We start from the raw sequence: 25,812 nt of genomic DNA, 5'->3' as shown, positions 1-25,812 counted from the left end.
GGGATATCATTTTCCAATTCACAAGTTTAAGAAAGCATTACCAGCATGCTAATGTCAAAAATAATATTCCCCCAAATTTCTTCAGTAGAAAATTAATGTACAGTTACGAGCAGGCTCAATTTGGGACATTTTGATCTATGCATTTTGAAAAAGTATATGACAGATAATAAATCTTCCTCTACTCCCTAAACACTGGCGGATCGTGTTTGCATCGGCGACTTACTGTAGATGTTGCCAGTTTCCGCAGCGGCACTTACTAATATGCAGGCTGGCCTCACTACAAAGCATGATGAAGGCAAACTAATGTTCACACAAGGCGCGCTGCCTGAGGGTGAACGCACAGTGTGAGTCACATCTGATGCTGTCCCCATTACACTAACTGTGGATGTGTTGCCGTGTATTTATTTTCCAGACAAAATTTTGTGTTTGTCTGGTTGTTTGTGTACAAATGTGTAAATGCCTGTGAGACTATGCCAAAAGGAAGGACAAACCTGGTGTCTATTAATGGGATTAGGATTGATTTTCTCTCCCACAGTCATCCTTTCTGTTACTCGCCCACTTCTTTAAATTCCCATTCCATCCATCGTTTTGTCTTGCTCTCGTTTGAACTGTCCTCCTCTTCCATTGCCATTGGAAATGTATTAATTTTTTTAATTCCATCTCATTGCTCGTCCTTCTTTCTCTGCAATTTGGAATGAAATGAGCCCTGCTACAAACCAACTTGGACAAAAACATCCATGTGGACATTTTTTTGCTCACTGCTCAGTACTGAGAATAATAGCTTTGTGACTGATTCTCTCCAAACTTACGGAACCCATCTCCTTTCTACTGTGTACCAAATAGATGCGGATAGCCATTAATTGCGTGCCCGTGAATAAACACTGTTTCGAATAAAGCCATTTTTCAAATTATTTCAAACCAACTAAAGGCTGTGAAATAGCTTCTGAGTCACATTCTCATGTCAATACAATTTCTGAGAACAGCCAAATCCTATATAGATTGTTCACACTTTTTTTTTTTAGTGGTTGAAATGAAACATGCCAGCAAGAAATAGAATTTTTGACTTCTGGCCAAACTGTTCATCAAACTGAGGTTGTCACTTTGTCCAAGGTCTGAGGAAGACTGCTTGTCTGTTGATTAGTTCCATAAGACCATTGCACCATATGGAGCATCACTCAAAAAGCTTTCAATGGACTTTTAAAAGATGGATCTTTAAATACAATAATTGTATGGTACTTTATACCCTTCCGTTCTAATACCTCCCATTACCGCATTTGCACTGCCAAGTTTTGTATATTGTAAGTGTTATGCAGAACTGCCCACGATTATCTTCACACCATCATTTTCACATTACTTGACATTTAAGCTATATTTAAATACGTCGTAACTTCCATTTAAACATGTTGCTTTAATCTTGCTTTTGCACTTTGCGTTATCTACTGAGAAAAAAAAGTGATGTTTCTTGTAACTAGTGTATTCTCTTTGGGTTATTCTTCAGTGCCCTTCTACAAGTTATAGAATTTTGAATTTGTCCCCGTTATCTATCAGATATTGTTTGCTTCACTTTTTAAGAAATCAAGCCCTTTTGAAAGCACCTCTTCAGATTTAGTTTGAGTGCATCATCAATCAACAAAACTCTGACAAAGCATCTGAGTTTTGCCTCACTGCCTGAACTAAATCAATATGAACTCAGTGAATTTAACTAGCAAATATGTCTCTCTAATCTTTTCAATGGATTCATTGGTGGACAGTACTGATTCTCAACTATACTGCTAACCATTTCCTGTGTTTGTGTCATGCAATCTTCTTCTTCTTCTTTCCTTTCGGCTTGTCCCGTTAGGGGGCGCCACAGCGTGTCATCTTTTTCCATCTTAGCCTATCTGCTGCATCTTCCTCTCGAACCCCAACTGCCCTCATGTCTTCCCTCACCACATCCACAAACCTTCTCTTTGGTCTTCCTCTCACTCTTTTGCCTGGCAGCTCCATCCTCAGCACCCTTCCACCAATATACTCATTCTCCCGCCTCTGAACATGTCCAAACCATCAAAGTCTGCTCTCTCGAATCTTGACTCCAAAACATCCAGCTTTGGCTGTCCCTCTAATGAGCTCATTTCTAATCCTATCCAACCTGGTCACTCCAAGCGAGAACCTCAACATCTTCATTTCTGCCACCTCCAGTTCAGATTCCTGTTGTTTCTTCAGTGCCACTGTCTCTAATCCGTACATCATGGCCGGCCTCACCACTGTTTTGTAAACTTTGCCCTTCATCCTAGCAGACACTCTTCTGTCACATAACACACCAGACACCTTTCGCCAGCTGTTCCAACCTGCTTGGACCCGTTTCTTCACTTCCTGACCACACTCTCCATTGCTCTGTATTGTTGACCCCAAGTATTTGAAGTCGTCCACCCTCGCTATCTCTTCTCCCTCTAGACTCACTCTTCCCCCTCCACCTTTTTCATTCACACACATATATTATGTTTTACTTCGGCTAATCTTCATTCCTCTCCTTTCCAGTGCATGTCTCTATCTTCCTAATTGTTCCTCTGCCTGCTCCCTGCTTTCACTGCATATCACAATATCATCTGCGAACATCATGGTCCAAGGCTCCGTCACACCATGACGTTCTGGTCAACGTCCTTTGAACATTTCAATCGTTCTATTTTTCAGCGTTCTCAAATGTGGATGACACATGTGGCGTGTGATTAACGTGTGTCTAACGCACGAAAAGCGTGTCTAACGCACGAAAAGCGTGTAACAGCGACCAAATAAGATACCCCTAAAAATCATTAGCGTGTGCAAACGTGTCATTGGGGCGCGACGAGCGATTTGTCAACGTAAGACGAGTGTGTTGAGTGTGTGACCAATGGGTGAATAACGACAAAAAAAGCATTTTGCTGGCGTGTAATTTTTACAGTGGAAAAGGCACTAAAACGTTGGAAAGTTCATAGTCACTTCAGTTGTTGTCGTGAGTTAGAAGAGTGAACATCGTGCCGCAGAGAAGAAAAAAAGTTAGGGCGTGGACTTCAGCAACTAGCGCTGCTAGTAAGAAAGCTAAGCCTCCTTCATCACGAGCAATGTGTTTGGAGGAAAAACAACAGCAGGAGGAAGAGCACGTCCGTGAAGTCACGCACCATGTGACACCCCCTGGGGACCCTAAACACCTTGCAAACCCCAGTGAGGACGGTCCGACAAAGAGACAAAGGAAGCAGAGAAAAGATTGCAGGATCCTGGACCGGGCTGTTGAGGATAGTCTGGTGGAGTTTTTCCGCAAAAAGGAACTGCTGCTTTCTGGATCTTCAATAGTAGGTGCTCTCTACTGTTGCTTAATATTAAATGGACCTTGCTCTTACAAAGCATCGGTTTACATACCCATATGCATGGAAGTTTGGGAAACGCTCGAATGACGCTCAGTGGACACCAGACGACGTCCGTTTCACTTTGGTTACACGCTGTGTGCGCTAGGGGATTGTTCAGTGGGCGTTGACAGGTTCCCAGTGAGTCGTTCACTGCAAAGCAAATGATTAAGTAACAACCAAGTAAAGCTAGAGTGACTGACTAACGATAGGCAAATGCATGGAACGTTCAGCGAACCTTAGTAAAACGTTCCACGGATGTTCTTGAATGTTCTGCAGCATTTAAAATTAAACGTTGATGAACGCTGGTCTCGGTGAGAACTTTTGTGCATGTTCAAAACTTTTTTCCAGACTGGCATTCTCTGCCGATTCCCAGCGATCATTAACAATCAATCGTGTGGAAACAATGCTACTCTGGAGCTATACCGTCGACCATGGGCGACTACCAACGTTTCCTCAAACGCTATAGGACGCTGGCCAGAACGTCATGGTCTGACAGGGCCATAACCTCACCTGTCAGCCCATTTATTACCACTGCAAACAGGAAGGGTCACAGAGCTGATCCCTGATGCAGTCCCACCTCCACCTTAAATTCTTCTGTCACACCTAAGGAACACCTCACCATTCTTCTGCTGCCATCATACATGTCCTGTACTATTTTAACATACTTCTCTGACACACCAGACTTACGCATGTTGTAGCACAGTTCCTCTCTTGGTACTCTGTCATAGGCTTTCTCTAGGTCTACAAAGACACAATGTAGCTCGTTCTGACCTTCTCTGTACTTTTCCACGAGCATCCTCAAGGCAAATAATGCATCTGTGGTACTCTTTCTAGGCATGAAACCATTCTGTTGCTCGCAGATACTTACTTCTGTCCTGAGTCTAGCCTCCACTACTCTTTCCCATAACTTCATTGTGTGGCTCATCAACTTTATTCCTCTATAATTCCCACAGCTTTGAACATCGCCTTGGTTCTTAAAAATAGGAACTTGAACACTTTTCCTCCATTCTTCAGGCATCTTTTCGCCCGCTAGTATTCTGTTGAATAAGTTGTTCAAAAACTCCACAGCCATCTCTCCAAATTGCTTCCATACCTCCACTAGTATGTCATCAGGACCAACTGCCTTTCCATTTTTCATCCTTTGTAATGCCTTTCTGACTTCCCCCTTACTAATCATTGCCACTTCGTGGTCCTTCGCACTTGCCTCTTCAACTCTTCCTTCTCTCTCATTTTCTTCCTTCATCAACTTCTCAAAGTATTCTTTCCATCGATTTAGCACACTACCGGCACATTTCCATCTCTATCCTTCATCACCCTTACCTGCTGCACATCCTTCCCATCTCTATCCCTCTGTCTGGCCAACCTCTAGAGATCATTTTCTCCTTCTTTCGTGTCCAACCTGGTGTACATGTCTTCATATGCCTCTTGTTTAGCCTTTGCCGCCTCTACCTTTGCCCTACGTTGCATCTCGATGTTCTCTTTTCGCCTCTCTTCAGTCCTGTCAGTGTCCCACTTCTTCTCTAATCTCTTTCCTTGTATGACTCCCTGGATTTTGGGGTTCCACCACCAAGTTTCCTTCTCCCGTTTCCTACCAGAAGACACACCAAGTACTCTCCTGCCTGTCTCTCTGATTACCTTGGCTGTCGTAGTCCAGTTTTCCGGGAGCTTCTGCTGTCCATCGAGAGCCTGTCTCACCTCTTTACGAAAGGCCAGACAACATTCTTCCTTTCTCAGCTTCCACCACATGGTTCTCTGCTCTACCCTTGTCTTCTTAATCTTCCTACCCACCACCAGAGTCATCCTACACACCACCATCCTATGCTGTCGAGGAACACTCTCCCCTACCACTACTTTACAGTCACTAATCTCCTTCAGATTACATCGTCTGCACAAAATATAATCCACTTGTGTTCTTCCACCTCCGCTCTTGTAGGTCACTATATGTTCCTCCCTCTTCTGGAAATAAGTGTTCACTACAGCCATCTTCATTCTTTTTGCAAAGTTCACCACCATCTGTCCCTCAAAGATCCTTTCCTGGATGCCGTACTTACCCATCACTTATTCATCGCCCCTGTTTCCTTTACCAATATGTCCATTACAATCTGCACCAATCACAACTCTATCGCTGTCTGGGATGCTCAGAACTACTTCATCTAGTTCCTTCCAGAATTTCTCTTTCAACTCTAGGTCACATCCTACCTGTGGGGCATAGCCGCTAACCACATTATACATAGCACCCTCGATTTCAAATGTTAGTCTCATCACTCGATCTGATACTCTTTTCACCTCAAAGACATTTTTAGCCAGCTCTTCCTTTAAAATAACCCCTACTCCATTTCTCTTCCCATCTACTCTGTGGTAGAATAATTCAAACCCTGCTCCTAAACTTCTAGCCTTACTACCTTTCCATCTGCTCTTGGATGCACAGTATATCAACCTTTCTCCTAATCATGTCAACCAACTCCTGAGCTTTTCCTGTCACCGTCCCAACATCCAAAGTCCCTACACTCAGTTGTAGGCTTTGTGCATTCCTTTTTCTTCTGATGACAGATCCGGTTTCCTCCTCTTCTTTGTCTTTGACCCACAGTCCCTGAATTTTCACTGACACCCTGCAGATTAGCAGTGCCAGGGGCGGGCGTTGTTAACCCGGGCCACGACCGATCCGGGATGGGATTTAGATGAACGCTCATATTTGTTTGGGACAATTTTTACGCCGAATGCCCTTCCTGACGCAACCCTCTGCATTTATCCGGGCTTGGGACCGGCCTACAGATTGCGCTGGTTTGTGCCCCTATCGGGCTGCATGGTTTGTGTCATGCAATGATGGTGAAAAACATTACTGCAATGATGAATTGTCTAATTTACCTAGTTTTTTTTTTACAAGTTTGGATGGCTGCCTTAACTTGATAGAGGAGCTGTTTAAACAGACAAATGGAAATTCTTCTGCAGAAAGTTATGCTTTCCATGATGCTGCTGAGGGAGCTGAATAGACCAACAGTATGCAGATCATCAAATTCAATGTCATATCTTATGAAGGACATAATAGACCGCAGACCTCCATCATGGCCGAATTATATTTGGATCCACGACAAAATCTACACCTCACTGATATACACCTCAGAAAGTTTCAGAAAGATGTATTTTGTATTTTTTGGTTTTCGTAAAACCAACATTTAAATTTGGGAAAGTATGTTCAGCATAATCCAGCTAACATGTATTCACACAACCTAATATTTATTATTTACACTGGAGCGCTTATCATCATAATGATCGTGGATGTGCTGAAGTATTTCCCAGCTGAGTTTATGCAACAGATACATATACTTTTTACACTCACATTCATCACTAAGAACAATTTAGTCTTCAATTCACCTAAGAAGCACAATTTGATAATGTGAGAGCAAGCCAGAGAACCTGGAAACCCACCAAGCTACACAGGAAGGCTAGAGCCCAGATTCAAACCCCCAAGCCAGAAGATTGAGGCGGTTACCACTTGCTCACCATATTGCCCACAAATATGCCATTTGTAAAAACTTTTTTAACACTCTTATCACTATAAATATTTTTTTTTTCATCCAATTACTCTATTGGGGGGCACGGTGGGGCAGCTGTAGAGTGTTGGTCTCATAGTTCTTAGGACAGGGGTTCAAATCCCAGCCCCGCCTGTGTGGAGTTTGCATATTCTCTCCGTGCCTGCGTGGGTTCTGTCCGGGCACTCCAGTTTCCTCCCACATCCCAAAGCCATGTGTGGTAGGTTAATTGAAGAATCTAAATTTTCTGTAGGTGTGAATGTAAGTGCAAATGGTTATTAGCTAGGCTCCAGCACACATGTGACCCTAGAAGGGAGAAAATGAATGGATTATTTTGTTGATTATTCCATCCAATATTTGTTTTCAATTGATAAAACCATACCAAAAAAAAAAAAAAAATCATCCAACACATGAAAAAGAGTAATGTTGTATTTACCAACCTTTTTGAAACTGAAAGCTACTTCTTGGCTACTGACTAATGCAAAGCGTTAATAGTTTTATGTACACTTCCAAGGCTGCATCGGGTTCAACTACACAAAAAAAGAACTATTATTTTTGTAGTAGATTAAACTATTATTTCCCCCCAAAAGTTATGATTCAGTTAATGGTTTGGTTTCTAATGTCAGAAGATATAAAATAAAATAAAATAAAATAGTCAACAAAGCACAAATAAATAAATAAATGCTGATCATTGTTTTCTAAAGAGATAGATACATAGATAGATAGATAGATAGATAGATAGATAGATAGATAGATAGATAGATAGATAGATAGATAGATAGATAGTGTTTTTACACTTTAAACCCAATTGCGTATGTTTTGGATTTGTAATATTGTATATAATTAACTGTCAGACACAATGTGGCAACCTAATGAAAACATCGGAAGAGAAACAAATAGCAAATACTGTAAATGACACGGAGTGAGTCTCGTTTTCAAACAAACACACACAGACATAAAAACAAATTACAACTAGAATGAGTGCTAACCAAAATACGAGCCTGTCTGTTTGAAAATCATTTAAATAATGATGAAACGTACCCTTGGTAGAAATCAGGTTTGTTGTTGCGTGCGCCATGCTTGGTTGTCAGAACAAAGAAAACTCACCTAATCAAAAAACATAGTCCAGTGTTTCCTGCATTATCCATGAAATGTGAACCAACGGGAGAATCATCCTCTTGGTCAGCTTGAAAAAGACCCCATTTCCACCCGATTACATGCATGCCAACCTGGAAAAGAACTCCGGGAAAACGTCACAGGGCTTTCAACTCCTCTCATCCACACGTGTAATATTTTCCCTGTCCACTTGAAAACGCCTCATGCAGTATTGATCGCCCATAATAGTCCAGGAAATTGAATTAAAAAACAAAACAAAACAACGCAAAACAGCCCATTTCCTCCTGTGTTTACATCAAGCTCGCTGCTCTTCAAGCACTCTATGTGCTTTCTTTGTTGTCAGTGTCTCATCGTGCAGGACGGGCCAAACCATTCCACCGCAGTAGAGGGGAGTGCAGGAGTTGGGGAGGGGGAGATCCGTTTCGTTACGAGAGCGACGGATGGCCAAATGTTGTTATTGTGCACGATAAAGGTTTGGGGGAGGGTTGGTGGGGAGGGGGAACAAGTGAGTTGAGAGGGTGGGGGTGGGTGTGAGGGGTGGGGGGCAAGTAGGGATGAGTGGGCTCGCACACCACAGAAGATATGGGAGGATGAAAAGAGCAAGTGTTCTGGTTCAGCACCGCGGAGAGTTCCCAACAAAGCAGAGAAACGCTCATAATTATTTGCTTCAACTCAGACAATGGCACCAAATCAAGTTTTTGGAAATAGTTTGTAAAGTCAGCCAGGCCATGACGTCACCATCGCGCAGAATCACACGTCATCTGTAACATAAGGGTTTAGCTCACAGTTTCGTTCTGCAGAAATGAGACAAATGACAGGCTCTTGTAGCTAAAAGCTAATTCAAATACACGATTCGATGAAATATAGCATACATATATATGTACTGTATGTGTATTGTGTTGGATGGCATGCGTTAAGTGATTAAAAATTACAGGTTTACAGGTAGTGTGCTTGTGGCGCCATCTCCAGGAAAACAAATTATCTCTGTTATTATTATTTTTTTAATCACGGATTGGAAAAAAAACAAAAATATTTCTTCATTCATGTTAACATTTTGTTTGCTGTCTGGGTAGTAAAGATAGTCTTACCATTGTTTTGTTGTAACCACCTTGCTTCCGTTATGTAACACTGAGTTCTTGATACACTGAATGATTGTTTTGGACCCAGTTGGTCTACTTTATTGCTTAAATACGTTTTGAAATAAAGTATTTACTCTCATTATCAGGGATATAACCAGTGGTGAAAAGTTACAAAGAACACTATACACTATACTGCACATTTTTCACTTTATATGTACTTGAGTTGGCCCATTATTTTTGGACCTTTTGTTTTTTCATTTTTACGCCATTGCATTTAAAAGGACGTGTCTGTCAAAATAGGCTCGTTCCTTTTTTCTAACCTCCACTGATGATGACACAACATAAAGAAGACAAATAGAGTGTAAGATCAACAAAGGTTTAGAGTTTTAGGACCCATAAGGTATATTTAAAAAACAACAACTAAAAAAAACATACAAACAAAAAAAAAAAGGGGGGGGGGCACAGCAGGACATGGAGGAATGTGCACCATCGAGCATGAACATGGAAAAATATTTATTCATCCATTTTCTTTGTCGCTTATCTTCACGAGGGTCACGGGGAGAGCTGGAGTCTATCCCAGCTGTCAACGTGCAGGAGGCAGGGTACACCCCAAACTGGTTGCCAACCAATCGCAGGGCACATCGAGACAAACAATTAATGTTGCATGTTTTTGGGATGTGGGAGGAAACCGTAGTGCCCGGAGGAAACCCACGCAGGCACGGGGAGAACATGCAAACTCCACACAGGCGGGTCCGGGATTGAACCCAGGACATATTTATGTATATAGAAAACCTAAGTTTCAGTTTTGCTGAACACCGAGGCCTACTACACTTCTGTAATTTTCTGTTGGCCGTGATGGTGGTACTTGGAAAGTAAATTTTTTTCGGGGTGGCATTCTGTGTTGGAAATTTGAGAACACCCGCCACCGCATACTTTGACGGTGTGCTCGGATTGCGCAGGACTACACGTTGCGTGCGCAGCAGCCTCTGTGCCTTTAAGAGCATCTCTGTCAGCTTCCTCCTCCCGTGTCGTGGACGCGCACACTTAACAGCTCAATATTCGAGAATTACAGCCGGGCTGGCTTTGCATCACCCAACGGATACCGCATCATCACCCGACACGCACATATAGAGTACATTCTCCGATTTTAAGTATCATCGGGACATTGATGCATTTTCCTAAACGGTCACCCTAGCGGGCCAACCGTTGTTTTTTGCTCTTATTTCCCACCCGTGCGCGTCCCGAGGCTGATCCAGGCTATAAGATGGCTGAGCTGAATTTGGGGAAGGGGTTGACTGCGGGGAAAGTGGCCAGCAACGTTCAGAAGAAGCTAACGCGAGCCCAAGAGAAGGTAAGAGCTGCTCACTGAACGTGATCAAATGTGACAAATGGGGAGACGCGAGGCCTGCAGAAGCAGCAAAGGAGCAAGTTGCGCATCCCCCCACCGAGGGGCAACGTCGCATCACGACCAACGCACAGCTGGGAGCTGAGATAGAGCACTCGGGGATCCGGTGGTGCACCCGTGCACATCCTTGACTTAGGCAACGTCATTCTGGGGGACAGAGTCAGGAAAATTGAAAGAGAAGAAGAGAGGCCCACTTGTCATCGTGTTTATGTAGCACCTGTCAAGCAAAGATCTTGCCCGTGTTCAAATGTCTTTTACGTCCCACTAAAGTCTGTCACGTTTAATGAAAGCACAATGCCAGACTGAGACTAACGCTGCTTCGTGTGCATATATATGCCCATATAGAGGCCTCGGCAGTTATATGTTAGGGATGTTATGTGTGCATGGCAGAGGGCGCTATCAGTTAAACCTATATGCACCCTATCCATGATCACCACTCATTGGCCAGCGATACAATATTTGGAATGCCGGCAAGAGGTTTTCCTAATATTTTGATGATCTTATATAGCTGAATGAGTACATAAAAGTGTTGTGTTGTAAAGCAATTTTCTCACAGTGGTCGTGTTATTATATATGGCCATCAAATCACCTATTGTCAATGTCAATGTGAAGTAAAATGAGCAGTTCAATTTTCATATTCGTCCTCATTTAAACTTGTACCTAATGCTGTACAAATTTAGGGAGAATTTGCATGCACTTGTAAATATTATCCTTGGAAACACAGGAATTCCTAAAAATCCTATTTTGGACGGTATTTTTGTGACTTGCAGGTTCTGCAGAAGCTCGGAAAAGCAGACGAGACCAAAGATGTTGCTTTCGAGGAGGGAGTCATAAACTTCAACAAGCAATATGTGAGCGACCGGTGAACGATATTATCAGAGCCCTGTTTTCAATTTGTTCGGTGCAAAATGCCACTTAGAAATGTAATTATTTAACAAATGGATGTTGAATGAATGTTGTCTTGAATGTATTATTTTTCAGGCTGAAGGGAGCAAACTCCAACGGGACCTCAGAGCATATCTGGAGGCTGTGAAAGGTGAGACACATTGTTTACAAGATGCACAATTTACAATTGTGCATGTGTTCTAATTATTTCAAATGCGCTTCATGGTGCGTATGTTTTTTTTTTTTTTTTTTTTTTTTTTTTTACAGCCATGCACGAGTCCTCGAAGAATTTGCAAGCATGCCTGGCTGACATGTATGAGCCTGACTGGTATGGCAAGGATGAAGTTGATTCCATTGTGGAGGTTAGACGTCATTTCTTTATTAAGATGTGTGCACTTATTTGGCCACACTGGACAAATGCCAAGCGTTGCTAGTTTACAATTCATTCATGTGTTACATCTCATGAAATTATGTGGGTGTACATAATGGTGTACCTAGCCAATATTAAGTTATAAAGTTTTAATGCTTGGCTGTCGGAATATCTATTAGAGTACCTCGCCTCTTAAACATGACTTTGCACCATATCTGTGGGATGGATTCGCCTGATCAGTCCCCATGAGAGCACAAAATGAGAACAAATGACTGACACATTGGCATGCTTTTACCTTCTCTGAGGTTGTTTTTCCTCAGCTGCAGTGGTGTCTTGAAAGTTAAATTTGAGGCATAAGAGCTGACCAGAGTGGGATGCTTTTTTTTCCTCCCCAATTTCACTAGTGTACTCTTGGTTCATACTGTCAGTTTTAACAATTATGTCAAAAAAATAGAGAAAAGCACAGCTACATATTTGTTCTGTTTTATGTCTGTATGCTCATTCCTCTTCCAGGACTGTGATGTGCTCTGGACTGACTACCATCAAAAGTTGGTTGATCATGCACTCATCTCCATGGATACCTATTTGGGACAGTTTCCTGATATCAAGGTGAGCCGCCATGCTTACATAGACCTCTTACTATGAATTAAAACACAATGTACCTTTTTTCCTATATTGTTGCTCAGGCCCGTATTGCCAAGAGGGACAGAAAATTGGTGGATTACGACAGTGCCAGACACAACTATGCCACCACACATAAGACCAAGAAAAAGGATGGCGGTATTAAAATTACCAAGGTAATGGGAACACATGCAAGAGCAGTGGAAACTACAAAGGATATTCTATTCAAGATTGGTAAAAGAAAATGTGTATTCCCCCATAAACCCCACCCCATTCAAGCCATCCTCTTTGTTAGAGAGGGCAACCCCTGGCTGGGCTCAAGGGATCCTGTCTGCACACAATGTTGCACAGAGTAGCTTATCCAGGAGCCAGGTACACCACACTATTCACGTGGACACTTCAACATGAGTGTTTGAACCTGAACCCTATTGTCTCTTTCAGTCAGAGAGCAAAAAAAAATAAGACAGAAACAATGAATCAACAACAGATTAAAAAAAAATGTTCATTTCAGGCAGAGGAGGAGTTAGAGAGAGCGCAGAAGGTGTTTGAGGAGATCAATATTGACTTGCAAGAGGAGTTACCTTCACTTTGGAACAGGTGAGCTTTAAATGTGCATCAATTTTATTTATTTTATTTTATTTCCTCATATGTTTCAGGTGATCATAAACTGCAAAACAGATAAAAACCTTCCATTGCCCAGAGAAAGATACAAAATAAATTAGACTATACACTGTCAGGAATTTTGGGGCCAATCACTAACAAGCAAGTTTAAAAAAATGATAAGTGATCACAGATCCGATCACCAGTTGGAGTAATGAGTCTATTGAAATGACCGGTTCATTTACTGTATATGCTTGTGGACTTCATCGTTCAAAAAAGATATAGTTACAATAAATAATGTATCTTTGTTCATTTATATATGCCAGTGAGGCATAGTGACAGACAGAAAAAATTGATGGTCTTGTATCAGATGGCAATATGTACATCTAGCAATTAATGGATCTAGCTTTTTTGACATTCTTGGTTGTTGGCATGCTGTGAAATTTTTCATTTGTAAAGTAGGTGCCTTGGCTCCAAAAAGGTTGGAATTCACTGCTTTGGTCACATCAACAGTAAAGCAGCATGTTTACACACAACCACAAGTGCTAGTATTAGCTTGCTAGGCTACTTAACATTTTCTTGTCTGCTTGTGAGCTGTATGGTATTAAAAGTACAGAAACATACCTCAAGCAAGGCTTACAATAATATCCTCCACTTTCCTGAGGACTGGTGAGCACCAAAACACCTTCCCCTCCCCACCCCCAATTTTCTTTTAATACAGTCGACACGACGCACTCTTGCCATCCCCATAGTAACGAGTGTATCCAGTTCAGTTGAAAAGATAAAGCCCAATGATCGTTAATGCATTTGTATCGGAAGGGTTGCATCAGGAAGGGCATCCGGCATAAAAATTGTGCCAAACATATATGTGCGTTCATCTGAGATGACACGCTGTGGCGACCCCTAAAGGGACAAGCAGAAAGAAACTTACTTTTATTGTTGTAGTCTGAAAAAGGAAATTTGTCTGAGAGTCTGAGCTGCACAATTTTTCTCAGAGCTGTTTTCTCTGTCCCATGCCGCCAACATGGTTTTTTTTAAAAAATAATTTTATTGGCCATCTTATGTTTACTGTACAATGTAAAAAACACACAAAAAAAACTAGATAAAATAGTAAAATAAATCATCTTTTGGAGTCAGATATATAAAGTGGATGACAGTGATGTCGAGTAAATGCCTTTCTTGGAGCCAATCATTGACATCATTGATAAGATTGGATTAGACATCAATACCGATCAGCAGATCAGCAAAAATGCCGGTTGGTAAGATCAGGCAGATAAAATCTGTTAAGTCTAAAATAAATATTCTTAGATTCTCTGACCAATAATCAAAATGATGACCATTTTTCAATGTAATAATTTTATATTGCTGTAGGACAAAAATACAATTTATTTTGCTTGACAAAGTGAAAACTCGAGTGCACATTTTGCATTATTGTGTGGGTGTTCAAAAGACAAAAAAATATAATAAGTACTTACCTTTTAAATGTCATCAAGTCAATGCTCAGAAATGTCTAGGAGTGATCTAAAGAAAAATAATAAATTATCTGTCTTTTTCCCGATTTTCCTCTGTTTTGCAGTCGTGTTGGATTTTATGTCAGCACCTTCCAGAGTTTGGCTGGTTTTGAGGAAAAGTTTCACAAAGAAATTAGCCGGGTGAGTTTCATACACATATTCATTAAAATTAACATAGTGGGGCACACCACATAATCAATAGGGGCAATCATTCCTGATCTTACATATATATGTTTTCTTTTTAGATGCTGGGCTACCATGTTGTCAAGTTCTCCCGTATGTGACCACATATAATCCTGTAGGGTGAGGGTTTAGTCACCAGCCGTTAGAGGCTTTGGTGCTCCAGAGTAAATCAAAATATGCAATACGATATTTTTCTTCCTGAGCTGTTACACTTACTGCGGCCTCTGGAATGCTGATGAAGTAACGTGTTAAAGACTTTGGCAGAATATGTGCTCAGAGAAGAGATGGGTTGGAACCTCCACCCAAATCGTATGAATTTCCAGAAGGTGTGGAAATGACAAAATTAGGTGGACAGCCGAATTTGTGCAATCAGAAAAGTGCAGAGCTGTGTGCCCTTCCTAACTTAAGAATATGGGAGAACATTACTGAATTGCTTATGGGCTTGATTAGACTTTTTAATTCCTCCCAAATGTTAAATAATTTTCTTACCGAAATATTTTAGACAACTAAATGCTTCCAGCTTTGTGAGGACAATTTGGGGAAGCCCCTTTTCTGTTCTAGCATGACTCAAAGCAAGGTCCTTAATAGCTTGTTGAAAGGTTTCGTGAATGATGATGTGTCCCAATACATTTGCTCATCTATTGTTGTTCTGTGTATACTGTTGGATCTCCTCTATTTTGTTAAATAGTCAATGAATATGTAAACATGACGGAATTGTTCTAGTGCGAGAATCTAACATCTGATGCTTTTTTTCCCCCTTGTCCGACAGTTGGATCAGGATTTATATGATGTTTTGGAGAAACTTGAAGAGACAGACACCAGCAGGTTAGTGAGCAACGTGTTCGTAGTTTGTTACATCTCATTTTAAACTCATCCATGTGTTTCCTTCCAAATGCCTTATAGTGACATGATACAAGTACTGTAGCGTAATGGCTTTATATGTGAGGGTTTTGGCCGTATTTTCAATCATGGAATGGGTGAGGGGGTTTCGCAGTCCCTTTATCTATTTTTAAAAAATCATTCAATGTTCAACGTTCACCTCTTTAATTGAACTAAAACAGAGCATTTCACAAACATGCTACAATGACACATAGATCCAAATGACCACCCTTGAACTCCGTTGCAGAAAGACAGGTAACCGCAGCGCCTTATCGTCTGGAGCAAATAGGAGGTAATCAGCAAGGACTGTGATACACGGCGATACAGCTGTTGGTCTGTCTGTCCAAGCGTCTGTCTGTCAGTCAGATTGCAGATTTGCGAGCATACACGGTGCTTGGTTGTGCGAGTGGGCTCGCAGATGCTGTCTGGAAAGTACAACGTGCTCTCAGAGCTGCAGATATGAACGAGATGGGCAAACCATGTATGCTTTAATGCTTGCACCCGGCCAAAGTGTTCCATAATTCATTCTAATCTTCAAATGTGTAAAATCTCCTTCAAATTCCAGTTTGCTGGGGAGTATGAAGGACAATTGCTGTGTGTACTATAAAATGTCCAGTTAATAATGGTTTAATTTTAAGATTAAGTTTAAACAGTTTCCTAGGTTAGCAATATTTAGTGGAGACACCTAAAAAATATATTGATTCAATTCAAGACCTGCATCAAAAATTCTGCCATTTGCAAAGATGATATCAAGAAACCAAAGACCATCCTCCTCAGCAGAAAGTGTCCTGCTAATGTATGGATGCCCATAGACAGATCTCTTCATAATTTGCCTTATGTATAATAAGACTTTGCACAAAGGAGGTTTGTCTGTTCCAATGAGGTTTGGAAAGAGGTACAGTATTTTTGATACAGCTCTTTTATGGCATCTCATAGGACTGGCCTGGCATACCTCATGTTGTAGCCACAGTGTTTTTGTCTATCTCTTGAAATATCATCAGTTCTGAGGCTTCTGTCAGCGTCTATGTTGCGTACAACTAATGGCGCCACTACTACGGCTCTCTTGTGAGGATGACCCGAAGCACCGTCACAGCCTGCTTGCATGGGATGCCACCGGGATTTAGAAGGAAGGAACGGAGCCTCACTTTTCTTGCATGACACCTCTGCATGATTTGATACTTTTCAACAGCCCCTTTCTTTGCTCGCCTCATACATTATGCGAAATCACTCTGAGTAATCGAGATTTTTTTTCCACGCTTTCTATCTCTCATTAACCCAGTGGCATCGATGAGTCCAACCATACTCTCAAACCAGGAGGACCGCCGCCAATTCCAAAATCCCCATCCAAGGTTGATGCTTATCTTGTATTTCCCATTGTGTTGAAAAATGTATCCAATGTTTTAATCATTTATGTTATTGTTGTAGCTCAAACCAGCAGTGCCTCCTCCACCCAAGGTGACCCCATCCAAAGAGATGAAAACAGAAAATATCATCAAGCTGTTTGATTCTGCAGCAACTCCTGATATTAGTGTCACCTCCCCTACAGAGGTTAGTGGGTAATATCTTGTGTCCACAAACAGTGGAATAAACTTAAATTTGTAGATGCTGTTGCCTCTACCCTTTTCACTTTCTTTTCAAGCCCAAAATATGAAGCTGTTGTCAGGGTGATTTATATCTATGAGTTCCGAGTCACCCTTTCCTGCCACCCTTTATTTACGGTAGCTGAGAACACCAGGATTCTACTTGTATGTCTCGCTAGTTGACGAAAGTGCAGAAGTAATACTACAAAAAGATGAGTTTTCCTTTATATCAGTTTGTCATTGTGTTCTGCTTCCCTTTCGTGTGGGTCTGCTGCTTGTGAGAAATTAATTAACTGGATGAATGGCATGCAGCTTACACAATGTAGCTTTTTTCTTTTTTTTAATTTTGCTGGCCTCACCATCAGGGACATCTCAGTCTGTACAAAGATAATATTGTTTTGCAGAGCGATAATGATAAATCAACATGGTAATCAACAGTAAGCCTCATGCTGCAATTTGTAAATTCATTTAAAGTAGATATAGACATATATACAATGTGACTCTGAGGGACATTTACACAGACAGGAAATGTTTTGTCATTTACTGTATGTATATTGCTTATGGATATTTCTGTACAGCTATGTCTAACTGGTAATACCCTTTTTCGATTTTGGATTTGCACAATAAAATTTTTCTCTCTTCTTGCTTTAGAATAACAAAACAAAACAGCCGACCTAAAAACTAGAATACCTTTGCAAAGTATTTTTTCTCATACTGTTACTTCCTCTGCCCCCACAGCCAGCAAACTGGGACTCCTGGGTAAGATAAACAAAAAAACACAGAAGTACATTATCAATGTAATAAAGAAAAACAAGAAGTAATTCTGATCACTATCATTATTTATACACCATTGTGTTGTTGTGTCATATTGCCACTATATCAACGTCAATCTCTGCAATATTTCTTTAATAGCAGCTTTATATTGTTTCTTAACAAATAACTGCACGAATATTTCAACTGACCCTAATCAATTTTTGCATTGTCTTCATGTGTGCAGTGTTTGGTGTCCTTGGACTAAAAAATGTTTACATAGCACAAATAGAATTTGGAAAAAAGCTTTAGTCAATTCATTTTAAAAAATACACGTTATTGAAGTAAATTAGTGCCACCAGGATTTGAATTTGAAATGCCACACAAAACAGGATTTGAATTTGAACTGAAAGATTTTTTAACATTTTCAATAGTTACTACAATTCGCTGTCTAAAATCCCCCACCTGTGCCACCAGGCAGGGTTACTTCAGGTCAGAACCAAACAGCCAGCCAATTCAGTTACGCTTTCTTAGTATGTGACATCACGTGACTAAGAGAGCGTAACTGTGATTGGCTGAGTGTTCGGTGGCAGCACAGACGGTGAATTTTAGACAGCGAATTGTAGCAAGTATTGAAAATGTGATCACTTTACATTTCAAATTCAAATCCTGGTGGCACTAATTTACTTCCATACATGTTAATTTCAAGATTCATGTAATACACTAAACATGCACAATAGATTCCAAAACCTACCCTTCCTCAGCATTTTAAGTATTAAGTGTGCCATCCACGTCATTGTTGGAAGTGAATTGACCTCCGTTTTTAGTTGCTACACGTATCCCTGTTGGTTACAGTGCCAGATCATGTCTACATGCCATCTAACACACAGGGAACCCGCGCAATTGAGTGAAGTTGCTCATCTTTAGCTTCATGAAGGCTTCTGGAAGGGTCTGAAAAAACAAAACAAAAATTGGGCAACTTCACAGTCTCGCTTGCATGACGGGATCCTTGAACTAACCTTTTTCGTTGATCACTGTAAGACAGACGTGTCTCCAAAACAAGCAATTCCAGCTTGAGGCGGACACCAAAACCTCCCAACGGAATGACACTTCTGCTCTTACAAAGCTCTCACCTAACCCTACCTCTGCCATGTTGCCATCGCTGTGTGATTAGAAGCCATTCTTGCCGAATAAACACAGAAGAACTCCCATCGATCTTCTGATGGAAAAGCTTCATTTATACCCTCCTGTTTTTTTATGCATTATTCTTGTTTTAATCAAATGTTCCCAGTGAAGCCTTACTTTCCTTTTGTCTTTATTACTACATGATGATGATGGATTATTGCTAGTGTTCATGTCAGTTTTACTTTGAAATTTGGAAAAGACATTATGTTAAAGTGATACTTTTTAACGAACCTAAAATACTCACCTTTATTTTAACACTCTTCGATCGAGCTGTGATTTGTAACTGATAGCCTTTGCTTTTGAACAGATGATTGTTAGACATTTCACTTTTAGGGAAGTATTTTTCCCACAATCAGGGTAATCCAATGTCGGTTTGCTTTTAATTAAACTTTTCAATTATCCACACCAGTGATTCTTTTAGTTTGGTATATGGGAATGCTCCCCCAAATAATAATAATGTTACTGCAGACTGAACTTTTTTTTTCTTTTTAAATACTAGTGCATTCACTGTACTTTTAAGGACAATATACTTGCATTAAAATGTCTTATAAATGTTCACTTTGAAGCATTTATATCGATACAAATTGGCTAAGTTTTACGTCAAATCCATTTTCAATTGAATCATCTGTATTTCTTATGTAATTTCTCTGCAGTGTTGTTTAAATTGTGCAGAATGTTACAATTACATTTTAAAATAATATTAAACCTACTTTATAAGTTTTAAAAAAATCATCTTTTTTCTTGATGAACACTATGCACGTGGCTATATTTTAATGTTAATCATTATTTTGGTACTTGGAGAGGTAATCATATTTTTATGTGGTACTTGGATGAAAAAAAAAAATCCGAGAAAGACTTTTCTAAACTAATGAAATGGCAGCCTATATGTGCAGTTGTGCTGCTTCCCTAAAAGTGAAATGTCTCATTGAATGAAAAAAAAAAAATGCAATTTCTCAGGGTCAATCCCTATTAGCTGCAGTGAAGAAAATAAGTATTTGAACACCCTGCTATATTGCAAGGTTACTTAGAAATCATGGAGGGGTCTGAAATTTTCATCTTAGGTACATGTCCATTGTGAGAGAGATAATCTAAAAAGAAAAATCCAGAAATCACAATGTATGATTTTTTAACGATATATATGTGTGATAAATCTGCAAATATGTATGTGAACATCTATCTATCAGCTAGAATTTGACCCTCAAAGACTTGTTAGTCCACCTTTAAAAGTCCACCACCACTCCATGTATTATCCTGAATCAGATGCACCTGTGTGACGTTGTAAGCTGCACAAAGACACCTGTCCACCCCATACAATCAGGAAGACTCAAACTTGTAACATGGCCAAGACCAAAGAGCTGTCCAAAGACACTCGAGACAAAATTGTACAACTCCTCACGGCTGGAAAGGGCTACAGAGAAATTGCCCAGCAGCTTGGTGAAAAAAGGTCCACTGTTGGACTGATTATTAGAAAATGGAAGAAGCTACAACATGACAGTCAATTTCAATCGGAGTGGAGCCCCATGCAAGATATCCCCCCGTGGGGTCTCAATGATCCTTAGCAAGGTGAGGAATCAGCCCAGGACTACACGACAGGACTTGGTCAATGACCTGAAAAAAGCTGGGACCACGTTTCCAAGGTGATTGTTGGTAATACACTAACACGTCATGGTTTGAAATCATGCATGGCACGGAAGGTTACCCTGCTTAACCAGCACATGTCAAGGCCCGCCTTATGTTTGCCAATGACCATTTGGATGGTACAGACGACTCATGGGAGAACGTTTTGTGGTCAGATGAGACCAAAATGGAACTTTTTTGTCATAATTAAAGATGAATGATGAGTTCCATCCCAACAACACCATCCCTACTGTGAAGCATGGGGGTGGTAGCATCATGATTTGTGGTGTTTTTCTGCACATGGGACAGGACCACTGCACTGTATTAAGGAGAGGATGACCGCGGCCATGTATTGTGAGATTTTGGGGAACAACCTCTTTCCACCAGTCAGGTCATTGAAGATGTGTCGTGGCCGGGTCTTTCAACTTGACATTGACCTGAAGCACACAGCCTTGAAAACCAAGGGCTTGCTCCGTAAAAAGCATATCAAGGTTCTGGCGTGGCTTAGTCAGTCTCCAGATCCAAACCCAATAGAAAATCTTTGGAGGGAGCTGGAACTCTGCGTTTCTCAGCGACAGCCCAGAAACCAGTCTGATCTAGAGAAGATTTGTGTGGAGGAGTGGGTCAAAATATCTCCTGCAGTGTGTGCAAACCTGGTGAACAACTACAGCAAACGTCTGACCTCTGTAATTGCAAACAAAGGTTACTGTACCAAATATTAACATTGGTTTTCTCAGGTGTTCAAATACTTATTTATTATACTTGTATCACACAAATAAATTGTTAAAAAAATCATACATTGTGATTTCTGGATTTTTCTTTTTATCTCTCTCACAGTGGACATGCACCTGCGGTGAAAATTTCAGACCCCTCCATGATTTCTAAGTGGGAGAACTTGCAATATAGCAGGGTGTTCAAATACCAATTTTCTTCACTGTATAGCACAAAAAGCCCATACCCTGCAAATTGAAAGTCTGAATAGTTGACTATATCTTCCCTCAAAACTTGATTAACTGTCCCTCAAAAGATTTACCAACCTACTGATGAGGTCAAATGTGTCCTATGAACTCTGACCCCTTGAAACCTAACCCCTGCCCCTCAGCCAGAGGACAGCGATGCCCAAGAAGAGCCCACCAAGATGCACTATGACCCCGTGGCTGCTGCTGCGGAGGCCTGGGGGGATGATGATACACCGCCTGCCCACTATGACCCCATAGCTGCTGCCACAGAGGGCTGGGGGGACGACGGTACCCAAGCGGTTCCCTATGATGCAAACGAGGATTGGGGGGATGATGAAAGCCAGCCGGCTTATGAGGAACCCGCGGCTGATGCCCAGGAGGGTCCGGTCGAGGACGAGACCCAGCCGGACACAGAGGACGCCGCGAGTCCTGCTGAGGCGTCTGTAGACACCTATGAAGAGGAAGCTCCTCCTAATGCTGCTCATGAAGAGGATCAGGTAACCAAGAAGATGCATCAGGATAAAATGAATGGATGCATCGGCTCTTGAGGAGGTTTGAACTTGATAGACAAAATAGATTCTGAATGATGGGTCTGAAAGAAGGTGATGCATCTGGACCAACAGAATGGATGCATCAAGTATTTCTCTCAGGGCAAGTTGTGGATCTTAATTCATCAGAAAAAGGTCTAGAGATGTTTTCAGTCCACATAACTTAAGTGGTGCTCTAATATCTGCACTATTTATTCAACATTAATGCCTGTATTGCCATATCACTGCTTTTGTTGTTGTTTGTCTTGTATTGTCAATCTCACTCCCTCTCAGTTATTTATCATTTTGAATCATCTACCATGTGTGCCTCATCTCTCTATTCATGTATTTGTGGTCTCAGGGTGAGTCTGAAACAACTCCAGAAGCACCTCCCGAAGCAGAAACAGCGGAAGCAGAAGAAGAAACAATAACCGATAAGGTGAGTACAAGCAGAAAAATACTACTACAATAAAAACTAAGAATATAGTTACTAAAGAAATCGCTTTTACATGAAAAGAAATGCCTTGTGAGCAGTATAAATGAAATAGGGACTCAAATGTTTTTGAATACACTGGTCGTCTTCAGTTGCAAATATATGAAGAATATACTGTAGTAAAACTGGATATGAAGTCTTGGTGGGTCAGGACTGTAACCACAGGTGGTCTGAGAGGTCAGGAGCCAGTGGAGTCTGTTGACAGCACACATAGTGACCACAGATCCATTTCCAACCCATTTTTTTGTATTGTATGTGATTGAATTTTACTGGATTATCTAAAATGTTGAAGGTAGACAGGGTCCGGTCGGTCCATGCAACTAGGAAGCTTCAATCTGAGAATTATTTACTGGAATACAGTCCAAATGTATGGACTACAATGAGAAAAAAAAAAAGAGTTCAATTTTGACTGTTTCAGAGAGTTATCTATTTGTAATCATGTTTATTATTCATGTAGAAAAGTACTCCATGCTATCTAACAGCTCTTATGTTTCGCATTCTGGCTACTTCCTTTCAAAGCATCTATCAAGGTTGCAATGTTTTTATGATTATTCTTGAAGTGCACTCTCCTCTGAAAAAAAATACAAAACATCACGATGTGTCATCCTGTCCAGACACCTGCAGAAAATGAAGAACCCATAGAAGTAAAGGCGGAGTCTCCTGATATGCCACCTGGTTTCCTGTTTAAAGTATGACCTAACCCTAAATGAGAGCATTTCAGATGAGTGAAACGTTCCTATAACCTCTTCATTTTGTCTCTCTGCTAATGTGCGGCAAAGGTCAAAGTGATGCATGATTATGCAGCAAACGACACGGATGAACTCGAAATGAGGGCAGGCGACGTGGTGCTAGTAACGACCTTCGATAACCCAGATGAACAGGTACATGCTCACACATATGCGAGTGGGGTTGAGTCACAAAGATAATAAGTCAAGTCATGTCTGGACTTGTCTCTGTGTGTGTTTTAGGATGACGGTTGGCTGATGGGATTAAAAGAGGATGACTGGAAGCAGAAAAAAGAAAAAGCCACCAAAGGAGTATTCCCTGAGAACTTCACCCAGAGGCTGTGAAAGTTTCATTGTCACGCTGACTTTTTTCCCCTCTTCATCCCATTTCTTCTATCATCACCACTCCCTGTCCTATTCTTGCCCTGTCTAATGACTTGGACTTTGACCATAGACACACTGCTGAAATCACAGTTCAACGACTGTGGAATCGGAACAAAAACCGGTTATAGAAATGACAGCGACTCTAAGAGGCTAGTGTGCTGTCATTGACTGGACTGATTAGTGAATCCTGATCAGTGGAGATGTGGCCCCCTCTGTAACGGCTACCCGTAACTCACTTGTTACATTTCAATATAAATCACCTCTCATGTTCAACTCGATAAAACAAAGAAAACATAGTCAGCTGGTTTATGAAAGAAAAATCTGGTTGGGTCTGTTTTTTGTCACATGTAGCAAGTGATTTCTAAATTTTCAGGGAAGGTGAGGTGGAAAGATCAGGTGTTAATTATTTTTGCTTACTGATCAGAAATCATGCGATTGGCTGGTGACTAGTCCAGGGTGTAAGCCCAAAGAAAGCTGGGATAGGCTCCGGCACATTCGCGACCCTTTACGAAGATGAATGAATGATCAGAAGTCAGTGTAGTTAGTCCTGGACAGCTGTAAACAATCATTTACATCTTAATTCCTTATTCCTACTCACTATGGGACCCCGGTTGTTGTATTAATTTCTTTTACATGGTGATAAAAGTGGTTTCACAGTGTTGTTGTTATTATGCATTAAACTACCACCACAACAGCAGTATATCCAGTACAAAGTCAGTCACTTTGGAAATGTCTTCTTTTTCCAAATATGCATAAGTCAGGCTTGCCCCGAAGCTTTCCAGCAAACGGCACCAACGAAAAGTTGCTACTGGTACTAAAATAGGTGGGCAGACCTAATCACACTCTAATCAAACATGTTCTAACTGAGCCAGCTTCATTCACTTTGAAAAATCCGTGCTGAGATCAGCTCCTTCTAATTACATCCAAACGACTTTGGTCACAAATGCAAATGTTTCCAAATATGCACCAGAGCTACTTATTTTATTTTTGTATGCTGCAAAGCTATGATGACACTATCGCCTATAGTGGTCGACATATTTGCCAACTGAGGATGCTACAGAGCATTTTGTATTTATTTCGGGTTCTCCGCTCTTAAATAGTCAAGACATTCAGACTTAACATAGATTCACATTTGTTACCATTGTATTCAAGTTATATGAGGTGTGTGTGTGTGTGTGTGTGTGTGTGTGTGTGTGATTGTATGTGTGCCTGAGAGATAAAATTATTTATTTATTGGCTAATGTTATGGGACAAACTCCTGGAAGGAATGTGTTTGTTTCACAGGGAGCTTTTCAGACAAGACAAACGTATTGGCTCTGGCTGGTATTACAGGTTCCAGATGTTATTGTGCATTTGTTGTGTATAAGTGTAATTTTGCCAAGTGATGACAGCTACATATTCTATGAAGACATTCATATCTGTACGTGAGTTAATGTGAGCATGCTGACTTCCCCTGTGTTGTTGCGTGAAAAACTTTTATTTAAGGCAATGCTACTGGGATTACATTTGAGGTAATTTTTGTGCCCACTAAAAGTTTTGTTTATTAATTTATTTTTTTATAAGGGGGCTTTCGAGCCGATTTATATTGGATGTTTACACACTGCCCCCTTCCCTTGTTGTTTTCCATCAACCTTGCCTCAAAATGTTGCCAGTGTATTGTGGTCCAAAGAGATTAAATTGTGATTATATGGAGGAAAGGCATAGAGAGACTGACTTTTTTTTTTTTTTAATTAATGCTCAGTTGTTCGACCACTTGAGGTTTGCCCCATTTCCCATGTGTAATTTACAGTCACATGTGAGAACAATGGCTCCAAAGCCAGCAGATTTTTGTTCTTCAATTTATTTTTCCTCAGTCTGGTTCTCTATAATGCAAGTCTCCTGTGATCACTTTTGGGATAAAACAGTTATCTTCCTCACCTAGTCGACCAATATTAAAATACAAATAAAAAAGACTTCAACCTTCCATCACTTTTGACTTTCTTTGTTTTTTATTTGAAGCAAGCTTTGATTTGGAACACCCCCTGCTGGTCCTACAATATATAATGCAATAAATA

General features: G+C 40.8%; 2 protein-coding genes across 4 annotated transcripts in view; one reads left to right on the top strand and one right to left on the bottom strand.

Moving 5' to 3' along the window:
- The window catches only part of tmem198a (transmembrane protein 198a), a 33,986-nt gene extending 25,644 nt beyond the window's left edge, over nt 1-8,342 (bottom strand). For 2 of the 3 annotated variants that reach the window (XR_009798106.1, XM_061841463.1), the window contains exon 1: nt 7,931-8,342. The gene's annotated coding sequence lies outside the window, so the exon portion shown is untranslated. The remainder of the gene's footprint in view (nt 1-7,930) is intronic. The other variant, XM_061841464.1, reaches the window with a different exon arrangement.
- Nucleotides 8,343-10,128: 1,786 nt separating this feature from the next.
- On the top strand, nt 10,129-25,679 carry LOC133512090 (myc box-dependent-interacting protein 1). Its single transcript, XM_061841366.1, has 18 exons — nt 10,129-10,435; nt 11,260-11,340; nt 11,471-11,525; nt 11,642-11,736; nt 12,258-12,353; nt 12,431-12,541; nt 12,645-12,737; nt 12,877-12,962; nt 14,542-14,617; nt 15,429-15,484; nt 16,818-16,887; nt 16,964-17,086; nt 17,857-17,877; nt 21,773-22,126; nt 22,518-22,595; nt 23,264-23,338; nt 23,429-23,530; nt 23,618-25,679. The coding sequence occupies exons 1-18, from the start codon at nt 10,349-10,351 to the stop codon at nt 23,717-23,719; spliced, it is 1,761 nt and encodes a 586-aa protein (XP_061697350.1). The 5' UTR covers nt 10,129-10,348; the 3' UTR covers nt 23,720-25,679.
- The last annotated feature ends 133 nt before the right edge of the window (nt 25,680-25,812 follow it).

This window comes from Syngnathoides biaculeatus, chromosome 14, assembly GCF_019802595.1.
Source record: "Syngnathoides biaculeatus isolate LvHL_M chromosome 14, ASM1980259v1, whole genome shotgun sequence".
Lineage (NCBI taxonomy): Eukaryota > Metazoa > Chordata > Actinopteri > Syngnathiformes > Syngnathidae > Syngnathoides > Syngnathoides biaculeatus.
This window is presented reverse-complemented; position numbering and strand designations above follow the sequence as displayed.